This window comes from Tauraco erythrolophus, chromosome 2 (genome assembly GCF_009769465.1).
Source record: "Tauraco erythrolophus isolate bTauEry1 chromosome 2, bTauEry1.pri, whole genome shotgun sequence".
NCBI lineage: Eukaryota > Metazoa > Chordata > Aves > Musophagiformes > Musophagidae > Tauraco > Tauraco erythrolophus.
The window spans coordinates 84847029-84865966 of record NC_141466.1 but is presented as its reverse complement, the minus strand read 5'-3'; the positions used below and the strand labels follow the sequence as shown (position 1 = coordinate 84865966).

Below are 18938 nucleotides of genomic sequence, written 5' to 3'. Positions count from 1 at the left end.
TGGATTTATGACAAAACCTATAGAGTAATCATCATATAACAAATGAAATATTGCAACATTCTTTATGGCAATGACAGATTTAGCTGGAATTCCTTTTTCTAATGTGCTATGGGAATAAGTGATTCTTTTAGCATTTTAACAGAATTCAGAGAAGAAATCCCTTCAGAGTTTGCTTTCAAATCTCAGACTGGTCCCTAAGGCAAAGCAGTCTCTCCTTACAGTCTTCCTTCATTCATAATACACCTCTTAATTTTTGCAGTCAGAGACTCCTTCAAATTTGTACTCTGCCTTTTATTGTTTTATTGCATTCTGTGTTAGTTGCACAGTTAGAAAACACTCTTGAGAGATTACAAAGTCATCATCTTCACACAATATCATGTACGCTTCTGCGAGGAATACAACATAAGAAAACAAAATAGCTAAAAATAGTTATACGCATATGTTCCAACAAATCTTCCTCTTCAAAGGATTTGATTAAGAACACAGGTTTTAAACTGAACTGGCTATATAAATTGGCAAATGCAGTACTGAGACTTAGAACTAAGGATAGAATAATCAACTACTTCATATTATGAAGGAATGTTTGAAAAGTATCTTGAAGTCTACCGTACAAGAAATTAAATGCTGTAAGGAAAAATTTAGAGATTCAGTCAATTTAGAGATTCTTATTCAGAAAAACTATCAAATATATTCTCATCACTACAATACGCACAAAAATCTCTCTTGAACGAAAATATAAGATAATCTCCTACCATTACAGATAGGCTCATGTGCTTTAGATAAGTTTTAAATCCAAGATTACTCCCAAAAGCAACAATCTCTTTTCACTCAGAAATGAACACTCTGCTGCCCCTATCCCAAATCTCAGTTTTCAGCAAGCCTGGTAAAACCTAACAGATGACATGTATAGCCTTCCTTTAAGAGCAGTCTGAATCTGACTGGAAGCCAAGGTGTACCTGGGGATGAAAAGCCACTCAGTCACAATCTCTCAGAATTCAAATATTTGAGAGGGAAGGCACTTCCTTTGAGAAAAAAAAATTGAGGGGGAAGGAGGTGGTGGTGCAGAAATGTGTTGATCTGCATATGAGAACAAAGAAAACATTGCTTCTATTTTGCAAATTGAGACATTATTTATCATTGTCAGTTATATTTCCACCATCATTTTCTGGGCTCTCTGCTGCCTACCTCAAAAACCAGAAATTTAATCAGACTGTTATTTGCAAGTAACTCATTTAACTGCAATAAGATACAGAAAGCAAGTTCAATGACAGCCTGAAGTTCTCACAGCGTACACTGAGAGTGTGAAAAAAATACTAGCTTGGGTACTGAGAAAATGGAAGAACCTACTTCCCTGCTGATTTTAGAATCTAAGAGACTATGTTCCTTCAATCTAGATACAAGCATTTTAGAATCAACATATAACTGAAGTACACATGCACAGATGCAGCATAGTCTATCAGCAGTTTCCTTTATTACCTTCTAACTCATTACAGAAGAATTTAAAACTATTTTCCTCTTCGTCCCTTTCCCTTTCACAAAACCTAGGGTGTCTCCATTTTACGGAAAGAAATTTTGAATGTAAACATACAGATATTAGCAGAGGTTCTAAATACAAACATCTTTCAAAGCACTCCAGAAACACGTCCTTTATCACTGATTTACCAAGATCCAGAGAGACCAGCAGTATTTACATGTCATACCATGAAGTATTACAGTCAGCAATGACACCTTCTCATTTCGCTTGCACTCTTTTGCCTTAACAAGTCCTCCTTATGTGAGAGAAAACAAGTATATCAACAGCTATGATATTTCTACTATCTTATAGAAGTATTTTCAAATAGAGGGTATTGTTCTACATGAACTATTCTTTAACATGACTTTACCTTCAGAAGTCCTCTGTGAAAAAAGGTTAAGCCTTTATAAAGCATAGCTATAGGCTGATTTTTGTTCAGTTCCAATGAGTTCTGAAAATCTTCATGGGCTGTTGCATAATCCTGTGATAAAGTAGATTTTAGATGACAGAAGTAACACCACACAAATAAAGAGGAATATATACTTTTATTTTCATAAAAGTAAACTACAGAATTTTGTTTAATATATGTAGTCAGTCTCAGGGCTAAGCAGCAATGACTGTCAATTACCAGTCAAAATACACTTCCAACTTTTACAGCAAGTGCTACATAAAACATAGTAAAGTAAGTGGAACAATAGCTGGAAACAAAGTGAAATCAGAAGAATAAAATGGGAAATCGGGTTTTTTGTATTTGCACAATCTTTGAAGATAAGTTAATTGTTTTACATTAAAGTGTAAGAATAACACACAGATTACATGGCAAAATAGGATGTTAGCATTTTTGTAGGGTTTTTTTGTTTGTTTGTTGTGTGGTACGGGTTTTGGGTTTTTTTTAAGTGTATAGGGCAGTTACTGCCTTGGAAATAACTGTTTACATTTTTAGACTGGCATTTAACAATACTACTTCCATGTAGCTGTAGGTTATAAATCAAGTCAAATTCTTTATCCACATCCTACTCCCCCAAATACACAAAACAATATGAGATGTGCATGCAAGGAACTTGCCCTCTGATTCTCTGATTAAACAGATCTGCAGATGAAATACTTGAAGAATACCCCAGAACTATCAGAAAGTCAACTACAGGAAAATCAGGGCTTTTGTTATTTTGTTTTTTAATTTAAAGAGGAAATAAGCTCTTGAACAAAAGTAACAAATGGCACAAACAACAACAAATTGATCAACAATATCCACACAACCAAAACCAAACAAACCCCAAAATCCACTAACCTCAGATATGAAGTAAAGGGTACCTCTGTGCCTGTAGAGCCGTGCTGATGGTTGTAGCTGAATAGCTTTGGTGAGATCAGATAATGCTTCACTGATTCGTCCTAGTGGGGACAATATCTAAGAGTATAAAACAAAAACATAGTTCAGGCTGAATAGATTTGGTTTAGAAATATGAAGATTATTCTTTCTCATGTTCAGCTATAACAGAGTGACTGTATTTGCTAGAACAGGCTAGAAAATTCTACTGTAAATTTCAGTACTTATTGCTTTTTAACTCCTATCAAAGGAAAAATCTGAAAGCATTTTTCTCCAAAAAATATCAGCGCACAGGAACATCACTAGTAACATTTGCAGAAATGATTTGCAGAAATCCAGTATTCCAAATAAAAACAAGTCTGCCAAAGCAAAATACTCTATTTCAAGTTATTTCAACACATTCAACTGAAAATGCAATTAAAGTACTATCATAAAAGTTTTTTTTTTTTTCAAAAATATTCTCCCCAACAGAAGATGGCCTACTTTCCAATTATTTGAATGCCTTTCACATTATCAGATCAAGACTATTAACAAATCATTAAAAACATAAAAATTGTGAATTAGATTTCATATTATGGCAGTTATTACACAGTACGCTGACTTTAACAAATATTCATGCTTTTGGTTTCTCTACAAGGCTGCTTCTTGAAATCCATTTTCTGTAATTTAATTGGCAAAACAAAACACAATTTTCAAAATTTAATGATATTTAATTTATATGCATGGATATAGAATCAAAACATTTGACTAAAGACTTAGTCTTTACAAGTTTAGCATGTTACCAACTTGTCCTAACAAAAAAATTTACTGAGGTGGCACTAAATGCAAACAGTATGGTTCAAGTGATATTTTGATTCATTTTATTAAAACAAACAAAAACAAAGCCACACATGATCTTGCTATACAGTATGTCAAAAACTAAACACTTAAATAAAATATATGCTATTCTATTGGCTATAGTAACTCCATATGGTCTATGTTTCATTTTAGAATTAAACATTCCACAAATTACACTGTTTGAGAGCAAATACACTTTAAAAGAAAGGAGGAATGTTCACAGAAAAACACAGATAAGAGCTTTAGTCATTAAATCAGCGAAGAAATACTTGAAAAGACTGTATAATTGCAACTTCTCAAAAAATTTGAAAAGAGACAAAAAACACTCACTTCTGCTCGCTGTTCAAATACTTCAGGATGATCTGGTTCTAGACTAATCACCCTACTGAGCTCAAACAGAGCAAGTTCAGCATTTTTCATATCCTGAAAAGGAGAAAAATAAACAAGGTAAATAACTGTGCATACTTAGAGCAATATACTCTGAGACTGAAGGACAACTAGATTGACTAAGTTTCTGAAAGTGTATCAGTTGACACTAAAAGCCCTTCGCACCTTTGCTAATAAAATTAAGATGCAGTATTCTACAAACAGCTGAAAAAAACTCACCTAACTCCTATAAACAAGAAAAATAAACTTTGCTTGTACACAGGATGTTTGTGCTGTACATCTAGTAATTTATTACTCTAACTCTGTGAATAAACATCAGGTTTACAACTCCTTAGGTACCTTTCTTGGCAGCAAAGCTGGCTCAAGCTCTCACATGAACTCCAACACAGGCGCATACTCTGACCCACTGGTGTTTTCATCAGTACTGTCTGTAACTTAATGCAAGTAGTACTGGTGAATGGGTTGATGCCGTCACTATCTGGCCTATCTAAATTTTTATATCGTCCTAAATTATTTGTAGGATGAAAGCAGTTACTTAATTGAAAAAAAAAAAAATCCCAACTAGTTATATAGCAAGTTCTGTATTAGATTTCATTGATCTTTTTCTTCTTTTTCAAGGCAAAGAAATTTTGCATGTGCTTAACATCATCTTTGTGTCTTGAAAGTGTCACTCACAGAAACTTCTGTGAAGTGAAGCTGTCTCAACATCTAGCCAAACTGAGAAAACAAACTCATGCTGGTGTTAAAAACATGCAAATACAAGGGACTTCAAGCATCTGTCAGCATCACTAAATAAATATTCTGCACAAAGGAAATTTTCAAGGAGTTACTCAACTATTTCTTCCAGAATTCCAGCAACCATTCAATCACAATTCAACAGGCCACAAACTCAAATTACAAAGACTGTGATCTACTTTTAAACTTACTTCTGCTCAGGAAATTCTTTGAGAAGTCAGCTGTAACTAAGTAAATTAACTTTGATTTTTTTTTTAAGAAATTCAAGGCAGTATACATACCAAGAGGCATAGGCCATCAAGATGGAACACAAAGCCTACTGAATTGCAAGGGCTGACAATGTTTCAAAGTTGCAATACAAGACTTTTTTGTTTCCAAATACAGAATAGATGTGGAGACAAATTCAGTGAGACTTCATCAATCTACCTCTCAGAGGCAAGATACTGTCTGTTATCTTATTAGATAACTCACTCAAGTGGCTGTGGCTCCCAGCCTTACTACCCACCACTTAGACTTGTGTCTATATTCTCCTCTGGCACCCCTGCTTCGTGCTGCTTTACTTCCACAGTCCCACAGAGCAAACGTACCTATGGCTTGAGCAGTATGATCCACTAGATCTCTCTGTGTTATCAAGCACCCACAAAAGGATGAGCACATCATTACCACAGGACAGCACAAAGACTTTGGGATGTACCTATCACGTTCTAATCAGTCTAGCTCCTCCTGTTACAGACCTTCTTCTAGTTTGGATTCAAATAATTCAGTCAGATATTAATTTAAATGATTTGTATTGGGTTTGTATGGCAAGGTTTTGGTAGCAGGGGGGCTACAGGGCTGGCTTCTGTGAGAAGCTGCTGGAAGCTTCCCCTATGTCCAACTAAGCCAATGCCAGCTAGCTCCAAGACAGACCCACCACTGGCCAACACTGAGCCCACCAGAGACAGTGGTAGTGCCTCTGTGATAACGTATTTAAGACAGAGGTTGAGGGGGAAAAAAACTTGGAAGAGAAATTGCAATCAGAGAGAGGAGTGAGCATATGCAAGAGAAAACTCTGCAGATACCAAGGTCAGTGAAAGAGGGGCAGGAGGTGCTCCAGGTGCCAGAGCAAAGATTCCCCTGCAGCTCGTGGTGAAGATCATGGTGAGGCAGGCTGTCCCCATGCAGCCCATGGAGGTTAACAGTGGAGCAGATATCCACCTGCAGCCTGTAGAGGACCCCACGCTGGAGCAGGTGGATGCCCAAAGGAGCCTGCAACCCTGTGGAAAGCTCACACTGGAGCAGGCTCCTGGCAGGACCTGTGGACTTGTAGAAAGAGAAGCCCGTGCTGGAGCAGGTTTGTTGGCAGGACTTGTGACCTCATGAGGGACCCATGCTGGAGCAGTCTTTTCCTGAAGGACTGCACTTTGTGGAAGGGACCCACACTGGAGCAGTTCGTGAAGAACTGCAACCTGTGGGAAGCATACACTTTGGAGAAGTTCGTGGACAACTGTCTTCCATTGGAGGGACCTCACGCTGGAGCAGAAGAGAATGAGAAGTCCTCCCCATGAGAAGGAAGGAGCAGTAGAAACAAGGTGTGATGAACTGACCGCAACCACCATTCCCCATCCCCCTGTGCCATTCAGGGGGAGGAGGTAGAGAAATCAGAGGAAAGTTGAGTCTGAGAAAAAGGGAGGGATGAGGTGAAGGCATTTGGTTTTTTTTGTTTATGTTTTTTTAAATTTGGTTTTATTTCTCATTATCCTACTCTCATTTGACTGGTAATAAATTAAACTAATTTCCCCAAGTCGAGTCTGTTTTACCTGTGATAGTAATTAGTGAATGATCTCTCCCTGTACTTATCTCAACCCATGAGCCTTTTGTTATATTTTCTCTCCCCTGCCTAGCCAAGGAGGGGACTGATAGACCAGCTTTGGTGGGCACCTAGCATCCAGCCAGGGTCAACCCACCACACACTTATCTACTTACATGTAGTCCTTTTTTTCCATATGCTATCCCTCGTCCATAAATTGCACTGACCAGCTCTGGTTCTTCCTGTTAATATTAAAAATGAACACAATAATCAGTTGTGCGTTTTTTTTTATTTAAAAAAGGTATCTTTCTTCAATACATTTTTAATTCTTGCTGATCTTAAGTAGTAAGCAATGAACAATCACAGTCATCAGGCAAAGAAACTGATTGCATTACAGTCCATACTTTCATATGCTCACATCTTTCAACTCAATTTACTGGAATTGTTCTGGAGTATTTGTCTGGAAAATGAGCTAAACGGAGTGTGGTTGTAGTGTCAGTGACTACCTATCAGAAGCCGTGTATACACTGGTATAGTTTGTTGTACAAACTTCATTACTTGTAACCTTATTGGTAATTATACGACTTCTTTTGTCTAATGTCACTGAAGTGATAATAAGCTAATACAACTCAGTCACTTAAAGCTTGTTTTGTTCATAATTTAAATTTAAGATTTAAAATTAGGAAGCAGGAAATTGTGACATCCTGATGGAATTTCTATTCAGGCAGCAACTAAACCGAGAGGTATTCTGCCAAAGTATTTCTGCAAAATTCAAACAAGTCTTCCTTGTGTTAGATTTAAGTCCGTGGCTTTCCAACTCAGGCACTTATGGGGACGTGTCTTACATAGTGAATTTACTTCTTGTTCAATGTTATTTACTCCAGCCACGGTTTCCCATCCAAATTTGAAGAACTACAACAGCAAAACTGGTTTTCTTGCCCCAAGTCAGTTTCCCTGAAAACCAGTATTTTTATGGCTAAGAACCTGGGACTACCAGAAGCATGAACGTACTTTTTGACCTAAACTGGTTGTAATACACGAATGCAAGTTGAAAGTAATACTGCAAATACTAGCTTTTTTTTTTTTTTAAACTTGTACTTAAATTGAGTGAAAGTGTAGCAATTTAATGGAATTATTCCAGGTAATTTATCAGAGGATTGGAATATTTTTTGTTGTTGTTTGTTTTAGGTGTTTAGTGATCTCTTAGGGTTCTTTTTAATGTGAAGAAAATATTCTGACATCAGCTTTAATTGAAGCTTTTAAACAGTGAGGGTTGGTTTTGTTTTAAAAATGGCTACCTTCTATTTTATAGAAGAAGATTCTGAATTCTTTACCTTGGTCAGAAAAAGAATTACTGAAGCACTAGTTACATATTACTTATATATTAAACTCATCAATTGCTTACCACTGAAGGATAAACCCAGCATACAAAATCATTTATCATCATGAAAGCAATGCAATACTTGCTACTAACAATAACTGATCTCTGTCACATTTTTTCTGATATTATTGGCAACATGCTAATTGTTGCCCCCCCAAAAAAAAAAAATCCACATTAAAATATCTCAGCCTACACATCAAGAGGGCAAATAAAGGAACTTCAATTTCGCACGGGTCAAGTTTCTGAAGACCATTTTTTTTTTTTCGGTCAAAGTGCCATAAAAAGTTTATTCTACAGATGAGCAAAATAATCACCAAATCACCAAGATACTGAATCATCTGATTTTAAAAGTATGCTTATGTTTCGATGGAAAAAAAAACCACACAAAAATAATAGAATAATTACTCTCATAGAATAATTACTCTCATTTTAAAATCCTTAATTGAATCTTTGTTTCAGTAAAAGTCATATGTTGTAATGGATAATTTCATGAAGTGATTTTTTTTAGGAGTTCCAACAGAAAACTTACCTGCAGCATTGTTGAAAAGTGTCGTATGGCTTCATCATACAAGCCATTGCCAATCAACACGTAAGCAAGTGCTAACAAAAAATTACAAATATAAATAAAAGAACAAAAAACATTTGATTTTTTTAAATGCATTTTACAATTCAGTTTTAATTAATATAAGTTCTTACACTGCACAGAAGATTTAAGTAGTCAAATGATTTCTGAACTGCCACTGAAATGACTTCCTTCAACGACTACTTAGCATTCGTTAATCATCCAATTCATACTGTGTTCATCAAAATTGGTTTTGTGGTTTGTTTGTTTGGGGTTTTTTCTCTCCTTTTTGCAAGTTCAGAAAAGGGTCTATGTTTGCTTCTGAAGTACTTAGGACCAGGAAAAGTACCATGATCCCATTTAGCAGCCCTAGATGCTTTCTCAATTATAAGTGAGCCTGGCTAACACTGGCTAAATTTTTTTGGTAATTCCATTAGAGAACATCTGATTGTACTTGTTTGTACAAATTTTGCTAAACTTTACTAGCTCACAATAAGTTTTTCCTTCATTTGAATTATCTAGAAAAACAACAACTAAAGTGATCCCACTGTTTATAAAAATGAGATTGAAAAACTACAGAGTCTTTACCCATGTTAATTACAAAAAACTTTAAAGTTCTTGCATGTTCCCCTGCTTTGGAGTGGAAGCTGAGTGTTTGAAAAAGAAACAGATCACTGTTTTAGAAACATGTTCCTGTAATCTCCACAGGATACAAAAACACAGTCAAGTCACAAGACTGGAAAGCTGTGGTTGTGCTTGCATGACTGAAGTTCACTTCTAACAGCTGAATATCTCAAGATTGTTTCTCTTCACATGTTTTAATCTCACACTTTTTAACTCTGGACTAAGCTCTGTCTACACTGCCCACAAAAACCTAAGATCTTGCAGACCAGAGCTATGAAAGGTAAAGTACAACTTTCCCCACACACAGTTCACACGAATGGCTGACCGTGGAACTCAAAGCAGGGATTTACCTTTCCCCATACTTCTTATGAGTTTTAGCAGTCATCCAAACAGAATGGAAGAGGTGCCTATCAGCTTAATTATTTACTCAAACATGAGAGGAGACAAATAAGTCAGTTAGAACAAAGGTATTTTTCATAGAACACAGACACTTCTCTTTCATGCAGGCAGTCACATTGTTTTGTGAGTGCTGCTAAGCACTGTTCGTTAAAGGAGGAAAAAAGTTAAATGAAAGAGAAATAAGAAATGTATTTAGTCCAGAGCTTGCCTTGTTCTTGGAGCACTTCTATTATGCAGAAGGAAGTATTTGTGTGCAACACAAGCTTTTTCCTCAAGACATAAAAAGCTTCACTTGGTACAGATACATAGCATTGCCAAAAAAGGAAAGAAAATCGGCAGAGTGAAAGACAGATTGAAGAGCTCTTAAATTTTTCTACTTTCACTCTCCCCCGAAGACTACACAGTTCTTAGTATTATCTTTATGGTTCCAATCCCAGAACAGAGAGCAGTTGGCACGTAAAATGAAATCAACTCTACTATGCCAGTATTAAAGAAAAAAGTGGAGGAAGCAAGATAACGAAGACTCATTGTCAGCAGGACAAGGAGTTTATCTTGTTTATCCAAGACTTGTCAAAACACGGGATATTGTAGACTCTGTAAAACTATGGCGAATGATTGGCAGCTCGTAGCTGACTCAGTATCAGCTTCTTTTTAAATTCTTTGTTTCTGATTAATCTTTTCGTCTTTAATCAAATACTACAAAAATACAAGTACTTTGTTATGAAAAAACTTAAGGGTTAACAACAGTCCATTAACCTAAGTATTAGAACACCAACATTGCTTCAGAATGTCCCATACATTTCACACTGCTTTTCCTCAGAACAGTTAAAAGTAACACACACAAACAAGAAGGATTCAGGCTCCTCACAGCATAACATACTTGAAATAAAGTGGGTAGGTGCCAGCCTACAGGCCAAACATGAGGATAGAGACCTTCTGGCACAGTCTTCTGAGTCTACAGAGCAGATACTAAAAGCATCAAATATTTTCTGCTGGATGGAAGTTCAGTATTTCCTGCAGGATTCTATGAACGTAGTTAGATATGCTAGGAATATGAAAAAAGATTAAGTCCCTAAATCTTCCTGGATAAATCTGTGAAGGTGGAAATTACATCCAAAAAACTACTCAATTGTTTTAATTTTGTTAGAAAACTTACGAGTAAAGTCTCTCTTTGCTCTTATACGAAAGACAGTCTGCTGCCTTCCTTGTGACACATCCTCAACCATCTCTTTGCTGCCTCATAATACCTCTGCTTCCTATAGAGGATACCAGCTTGGAGAAGAAGTGCAGGTAACTCCTTCTTCAAGTCCTTTGAGAAAAGTATTTACTGTTACTTTATTTGAAATACCTGCATTTTCTGCACTCGGTGTGCTTTGAAAAAACACCAAGCAGCAGCCTGTATAAGGACGTAATTCAGAAAGCCTTCCTGCTGCTGTGTTGATGGGAAGAATGTGTGGAGAGGGGAAGACTGATCCAAGATCTATGCTTGACAGAAAGCATATTCCATTGATAAAATTTTCTGCATGTTTAAGTAGTTTTACTCATCAATAACGACAGAAAAAGGGAAGCAGGAAGTAGCTGAGACTATTTAAAAGGATTTGATCAAATTGCTTTCTGAACACCTGCTTAAGCAGACATGGTGAAGAATTCTAGTGAGCAAAGCAGAAGAACTTTTAGGAAGAGATATACATTTTCTTTGTAAGACCACAGAAAACACACTGTATTTTCAGGCTTACTGGGATCACTTTAGTTTCAAAACATTCAGTGCTAACAATTAGCACATAATTCACTTGCACAAACCTTATAAAAGGTATCTTACCCAATTCTTCATTTGTGTTGTCATTATCAGTAGCAAATGGAAACCGTTTTTGCTCTGCAAGCAACTTCGCTTGGCTCTGTAAAACATGATGGTTTTAAGTGTTCAGCAAACAACAGTAAAGAATTTAATAGAAAACCCGTGTCTTAAATTCTTTAAAAAAAAAATTCTTAAATCAAAAAGTTAAGATTAATGTCATTGCTTTAAGGTAACCGAAAACAAATTCATTCCTAGTGATCCACAGGGAGAAAAAATTGCTCTTCAGTCAGGTGCTGCTGTTATCCTCTCTTAACATTAGGCTTATCAAACCTTTCAAATGAAAGGACATTGCCAGCATTTTACCAGTTGCTGAAGTTTCTATATTACATCTACTTAACATGAAGTTTTGAAAGTCTTTTTAAGACACATGCTACTGCCCCTCTATTCTGCTCTCGTGAGACCCCACCTGGAACACTGCATTCAGCTCTGGAGTCCCCAACACAAGAAGGACATGGAACTGCTGGAGCGGGTACAGAGGAGGGCCACGAAGATGATTCAAGGGCTGGAGCACCTCTCCTATGAAGACAGGCCGAGAGAGTTGGGGCTGTTCAGACTGGAGAAGAGAAGGCTCCAGGGCGATCTTATTGCAGCCTTCCAGTACTTAAAGTGGGCCTACAGGAAAGCTGGAGAGGGACTTTTTACAAGGGTGTGTAGTGATAGGACAAGGGGTAATGGCTTTAAACTGAAAGAGGGGAGATTTAGATTGGATATAAGAAAGAAATTTTTCACTCTGAGGGTAGTGAGGCACTGGAACAGGTTGCCCAGAGAAGTTGTGGATGCCCCATCCCTGGAAGTGTTCAAGGCCAGGTTGGATGAGGCTTTGGGCAACCTGGTGTAGTGCAGGGTTTCACTGCCCATGGCAGGGGGTTTGGAACTAAATGATCTTTGAGGTCCCTTCCAACCCTAACCATTCTATGATTCTATTCTATGATTCGTAGGAAAGTTTATACTCTTTACCTCACTAATTATTCCTTTGTCTTCCACAAAGAGAAGGGTACTACAGAAGAATAAAATGCTGAAAATGAAACACTGAAAAGGGTATCGCTCCAGCACTAAAGAGAAGTTTAACTTAACAGTGCCACACTAAAGGAAGAAGGCCGTCCTTTTAACAATCACTTTTTATCAATTATAGACTTTGTTCAGCCAATTGCAGCCTCATCTAAGATTTCTGTTCCCCAAATAATGCACCTACAGATACCAAGACTGCCAAAGACAGCTCCTCATAAATATAGAAATACTTTACGCTGTTCAGTTTCACAAGTGTGTTCCATAGACAGCTGTAAATCTATGAGAGCAGTTGATGTTAGAAAAATACAAAACACACATTTAATTAACAGGTCTTCCAAACTGCTCTAGGAAGCAAGAAGGGAAAAACCCCCTCAAACATCTCTCACTGCTCAGTTCTCTTCTTTTGCGTCATCTAAACTACACACCTGTACATCTTTAACTTCAGGGAAGACAGTTAAACACCTTAAACTTCAAAGAACATATTTAACTCATCATTTCCTCTGCTGAGAGGACTACACTTTTTCCTCTTCCTTTCCACTTTTTTTGGTTTGTTTAATCAAAAGCAGCCTCGTTACTTGTATCCATGACACAGACATTTCAATCACAAAAGTAACTGGCCAAATCCCATTGTACAGTTTCTGGCCTGCTCATCAAATAATCTTAGGAATGAGAAAAAAGTTTAGTCTGCTCTGAAAACTTGAATATTTTGGAGGGTATGAATGATTAGCAAATCAGATTTCACAAACCTTGTTTTTACTGAAATTAGAGTTCACGTATGAGCTCCACATTACACTGTAACATTCTGAGAATTACTACTCCACCTACTGCTACACCTACAGTAACAGGATAGAAAAGTTATTTTCTCACAAAAAAAAGTCATTAAAAACAGTACAAGAATAAGCAGGGTTCAACTGACATACCAATTAGAAAACTAAGAATCTACCTTGCAGACCATATATTTACAAATCACACATCTCCAAGCACAACTTTTTTGTATCTTCCATGGCCTTCAACTCATTTCCAGAAATACTACTTAAGAAAGCTATCTTCAACGTTTAATTCTGCAAAATGTTGTTCTTCTATAATTGTCTTACAGTTACCCTTGGGGGGAGGGAGGAATCACTTTTACTAAAGTACAACCTCTTCCTTGATGGATTTACAAAAAAGGCCTACACTTCTTTGTTTGCAGATAAGAGATAAGATATAGCAAGACTCCAGATGTATACTGGTGCTGGGTATTAGAAAATAAGCTACAACTAAAAGAATCTGGCCTTCCATTAATATCCTATGAATTAGAGATGCATGTGACACTCAGCAAGAGATTACCACAGTTTTTCCCCCATCCTCATCTACATCCTCTGTTTTATTATCATAGAATAACAGAATAGTGTTTTGTTCTTGGAGTGGGGGAGGAAGGGGATTCATATTTCTTCCAAAAATTCTGAATCCACTTATAGGTTAGATACCCTGCAGCTCTATGCAAAACTTGTGAGTCATTCTGCCTTCAAGAAACAAGAGAAGAATTTTGATCACAGCACCAGCTCCCAATAGGTTGAACTGTTGCTCTGTTCAAAACAATTTTTTTTGAAACAGGAAAATTTCTAACAAGCCAACATACATTTCACTGCCTTCGAAAGAATTGCTGGTACTGCTAGACTAAACTAGACAGAAGATATGATCAGTATCTGATGAAGTAATGTCTAAGCAGAATCTTCACGTCAAAATAATTGGCTTGGTGGATTTGTAGTAGAGTAGTTTTATTTCTGAATGCCACCTTTGGAGAAGTTGCCTCAAATTAGAACACTGTTTCCATGCTTCCCCATAGCCAAAAATTTCCATACATTTCCCAAGGCTTCTTTGTATATGAATATCAGTAATATTTGAAGATTTTCAGTATCTGTGACTCTACTAGACTGAACAAGTAACATCAAACCTGTGTTCTGATGTAGATTGAATATTGTATCTGTTCAAGATCAGTAGGTTAACAATAGTGTTGCAAAAAAATCCAAATTCCAAAATAACCCTCTTGACGTCTCTCTACCAAGAGACATTCTTCTTTCATTAGAATATTCTCCACATAGTAAGTCTCTGCTATATTTAGTGAAATATGGTCTGAACCCTCTCTTATCTGTGCACGATGTTATTTCCGTAGCAATTGCAAGTTATCACTCCTACTCTTACACATATTTTGTGGTAAACCTCCTCAAGTAGTTAATCTGAGTAAAAACTATTGCACCCTTCCCTTTTTCAGCCACAGCCCCTGCAGTCCTGAAATAAATAAAAAAGAAAAAAATGGCAGAGTAATCCAGGTGAAGGTTAGCTTTCAGTGGAAACACCAGCTTCAATTAGTTGAAATTGCTGACAGCTGTAGAGACTCATGCTGGAGTACTACAAAAACATTTTGTCATGAGCAACTTGAGTTCACTCACATTTAAGCCTTTTGGGAACCTGTGTCTACTGATTAATAGATCCTACACGTAGTATTTGCCTGAACTTCATTCTAACTGGTCATGCAGTTAAAGTGATTTGTGACTTAACAATCTATTAAAAATTTTGTACATTATATTCCTGATAGCCTACCAGAATTTTTTCTGTGTTGAGAGAAAGCACAGATTCACAAGATGAAGATCCTCCTATGTCACAATCCGATTCATGGAAATGCAAAAATGATGAATCTGAGGGAAAAGAGAGAAAATATCTTTAGGAACTCAAAGAGTTACGTGTATGTTCTATTATCACATCTCACATTTCCTCATGTTCATTTGAGCAGCTTCCGCATTGGACCCTCCACAAGTTAGAACTTTCATTAAGTACTTTCTGCACACAGCACTACCACACAGCCAGGGAAGCAGTAGTTGACATGACTGCTTTTGTATAATTAGTTTTATCACCACTTCCATTTATGCTACTGGTTAAAAATACACAAGGGGAAAAAAAAAATTAAGGTGCTAAAAAAAAAAAGCCCACAACAAGGGGAGTGGAATAAAAAAGGAGGAAGCTGGAAACAAGTAAGAAAAGTTTGAGGCAGACATCTCCCCATTTGGCATTATGGCATTATTATTGCCATGTGGCATTATTTTTCTCTGGCCCAAGAAACTAAAGACCAAATTATCATTCTAATTCCAGAGAGGAAAACAAATGGAATGGACCATATGGAGACAGGGAAAGAGCTACTGCTGGAAGTCCAGGAAACAGAGGTATAAAGACTATAAAAGGAGACAGGAGAGTAAACTGTAATTGACTGAATATATACAAAGGTCCTCACAGATATATTACCAAGAAGGCCATTACAAAAAGCATGAGATTGAATCAAATCTATGAAAACTGAAACACAGCTTGTTGGCATAGCAGAGAAAAAGTTTAACAAAGGAAATGAGTAACAACAGTAATCAACAACCCCCCCCAGACTGATAGAAGTCACTACTTCACCTACATGGTGCTTTGCTTTAACTGCTATCCCAACAGAACTGTTAGCTCTTAAATTTTCAGATCTTAAAGCTTTTATTAACTTGAAATATTTCAAGAGAAAACAAGAAAAAGCAAAGAAACAGTGTTATCTCTTTGATATCATGTCACATATACCAAATTTTATCATCTTCCCTAGTGTTTGCAAATATAAGCTTGGCGTTAAGTTTGAAAGGCTGGGGGGCAGCGTGTGTTTCTAATTCCCTTTTACAGGCAGTGTTATTCTTATATTTTGATTACATAAGAGTTGCAGTTAATTAACCCCCCATTTCTCACAAATACAGTGCTGAAAGAGGAAAAAAAAAAGTCTTCTTACAAAGAGAAGCCAAAATAGTATTTAAAATCATTCCCTGTAAACAGAAACTTGGACCTAAGTTGACACATAAACGATGACTGGTGGGAGAAGATTTACAACAGAAGCAAGAGTGGTGAAAAGCAGAAGGTCAAAGTTTAAAGTCAGAAAGTCCTGTAAGAAGAGTGGCTCACCACCCATAGTTTCAGAAAAAGCATTGCCAGTAGAAAGTTTCAACATTGCCCTTTGTTCTTCACGTTGGCCAAGCCCTCCTGTGCTATGGCAGCATTATTAACACATTATTTGTTCTGTGTTGTTGCTTGTAAGTCAGTGACAGTTAAGAGTCATTGCTGTAGACTCACTGAGCAATTTTTGCTTCACAAACATAAAAAAGAGATGCAGGCACAGCCTATCTACAGAATGATTTTCTGCATAATAGCAAGAATTTAGTGAAGGGATTTTTCAGCAAGGTGACAGAGAATAAGAACAGCCTATCTGTTACAAGCTATAGGGGAAAAAGACTCTTCAAATCTTGTAATTCTTGGGGCAACAAATTGCTTTACTCATAGGGAAGAATGGATTTGCCTTTGTCCGCGAGTTAGATACAGTCAAACCTGTATCACACGGCCTCATTAACAACTTTACTGAAAAAGTAAACACCAACCAGAGAAATTACCCCGGATCTTGTAGTAGGCTCCAAAAGAAACTATCTGAGATAAAAAGATTCTCAGCTTCTGGGAAAGTTGTACTAAAACAAAGACTGAGAGCTTAAGGGAATTTTCAACTGGCAATTTATTTAGCCACAGGAGTTAAACAGCAAGGAGTGGACTGGTATACAGCTATTTCAGGCTAAGTATGCTGTTTTGTAACTAAGGGCTATCTTATTGTCAAAGCATGCAAAGCACCCGAGGTACCTGATGATTTAAGCAGAATTCCTTATACCAATCCCAGTCTCTTTAAAAGAACATCCACCACTAAATCAAAATCTAATCTTCCAAACGCACCTCTGAAGGAGTATCCTGAGTCAATCATTCATTTTTTAGTAACAGAAGAGATGTAATCCAATGTTTTGCCATTTATTAACTCCTATGGTATACAGATTTTTATCTCAAGACTGGGTGAAAGTCTTTTCAGTTTTATGCTTAAGCTTGAATGATTTGGAGCAATGGCCACCTGAGATAACTTTCACAATCTGATTTAGTGTTTACATACTATGGCTCTCAGCCACTGTAGCCACTCCAAAGAAGAGAAAAAAAAAAAATCAGCTGATGTAAAATACTTACTTAACACAGATGATATAGATAAAAACTAACCAAAGAACTTAAAAGCTGTGACAACAAAAGCACACATAGAGAGGGGGGGGGAAAGCAGATATAGGAAACTCAGAACTAGATATTTCTAAAAAGTGTGATTTTGAGTGGATTACATCAGCTGTATATTGCCCTTAGGGACCACAGCAATTGTTGATAAGTGCACAGACTTTATGAAATAAGGGGCAAAAATAAATCAAACAATGCTGCAGACAGCTAAGCAGTCATGACACCTCACTGGTTATTCTCATCTGAATAACTGAGTGTCTACATCGCATTGAATTGATAAAATCTTTTTTCTTCATCTGTATTACAGGTACATTGTGATTCAGACTGGCATTTTTGTATAGTACATTCACACTATGCTCATGATGAAAGATCATAACAGATTACTTAAGTCACTTGATCCTGATACAACAGATATTTAAGCACATAAAAATAGTTTTAACTGCGCCTGTAATACGAGCTATCAACTAACTTGAACAGGATCAGACCTGAACGTGGCACTCCTTAAAGAAAAGCATCCAGTTCACCAGCAAAATATATGTAACTGTAGCTGAGAACGAATCAGGCCATATTCAATTCAGTAATAGCAGCACAAGGGGTTGGCATGTCTGCGTACTACTGGGCGCCGGGACTAAAAAGTACACAGAGCCCAACAGTCAGACTTGGCAGGTCGGCGAGTGGGACAACAGGAATGCTCGTGGCTGACACTACCGGCCCTGCAGTTCGCCCGCTCAAGGGGCGAGAGCTTTTCCTCCGCTCAGCGCCGCGGCGGTGCTCCCTGCTCCGCACCACACAACGGCACGACGCTACTCGGGGGCGCAACTTACACGGAACACGCCTCAGTGTGAGTCAGCCGAACAGCAGCAGCGCGCACAGACCAGCCGTCCGCCCTCCCGCCGCCGGGACCCCGCACCGCCCCGGGACGGCAGCCCCTCAGCCACCCGCGGCGCCTCAGTGCGAGGCAAGGCCCCGCCGCGCTTTCCCCTTCTGCCCCCGCCGCAGCGAGGGGAGAGGGCGCCCGCACCGGCGCGCCCCACCGCCGCCCCCGGCCTCAGGGCTCCTCCGCAGGGCCGGTCGGGCGCCGCAGTGCCGCCGGGCCGGGCGCCGCCGGCCGAACGGCGCCCTCACGCCCGCCCCGGGGCTGGGGGCGGCCACCGCGGCAGCGCCCCCCGACTCACCGCACTCGGCCGAGTACTGCTCTGCCCACTCCCCCGCCGAGGCGCAGCCCCCCGCCGGGCCCTGGCGCTGCCGGTGCAGCTCCTGCTTGAGCAGCGACAAGGCCGGGTACTGCTCGGTCGAGGCCAGCGCGGCCAGTGCGAGGGCCAGCGTGGCCAGCGACACCCACAGCCCCCTCACTGCCCCACAGCCGCCAGCAGGTGCCATCTTTCCAGGGCGCATGCGCACCGCTCCGGCCGCGGCTGGGGACGGAGGGCGCCGCCACCGCCCCTCCC

The 18938-nt window shown here is 38.6% G+C and overlaps 1 protein-coding gene across 2 annotated transcripts in view; it reads right to left on the bottom strand.

Annotated features, from left to right (window-relative positions):
• Positions 1-18888, bottom strand: part of TTC13 (tetratricopeptide repeat domain 13) — a 48551-nt gene extending 29663 nt beyond the window's left edge. The window contains exons 1-8 of one of the 2 annotated variants that reach the window (XM_086627230.1): positions 18666-18888; positions 14995-15089; positions 11371-11446; positions 8496-8566; positions 6762-6827; positions 4005-4097; positions 2802-2918; positions 1884-1994 (exon numbers count right to left, since the gene is read on the bottom strand). In XM_086627230.1, coding sequence (XP_086483356.1) covers positions 1884-1994; positions 2802-2918; positions 4005-4097; positions 6762-6827; positions 8496-8566; positions 11371-11446; positions 14995-15089; positions 18666-18885 — 849 coding nt within the window. In that variant the 5' untranslated portion in view covers positions 18886-18888. Of the gene's footprint in view, positions 1-1883; positions 1995-2801; positions 2919-4004; positions 4098-6761; positions 6828-8495; positions 8567-11370; positions 11447-14994; positions 15090-18665 lie in introns of those variants that run through there. The other variant, XM_086627223.1, reaches the window with a different exon arrangement.
• Positions 18889-18938: the final 50 nt, after the last annotated feature.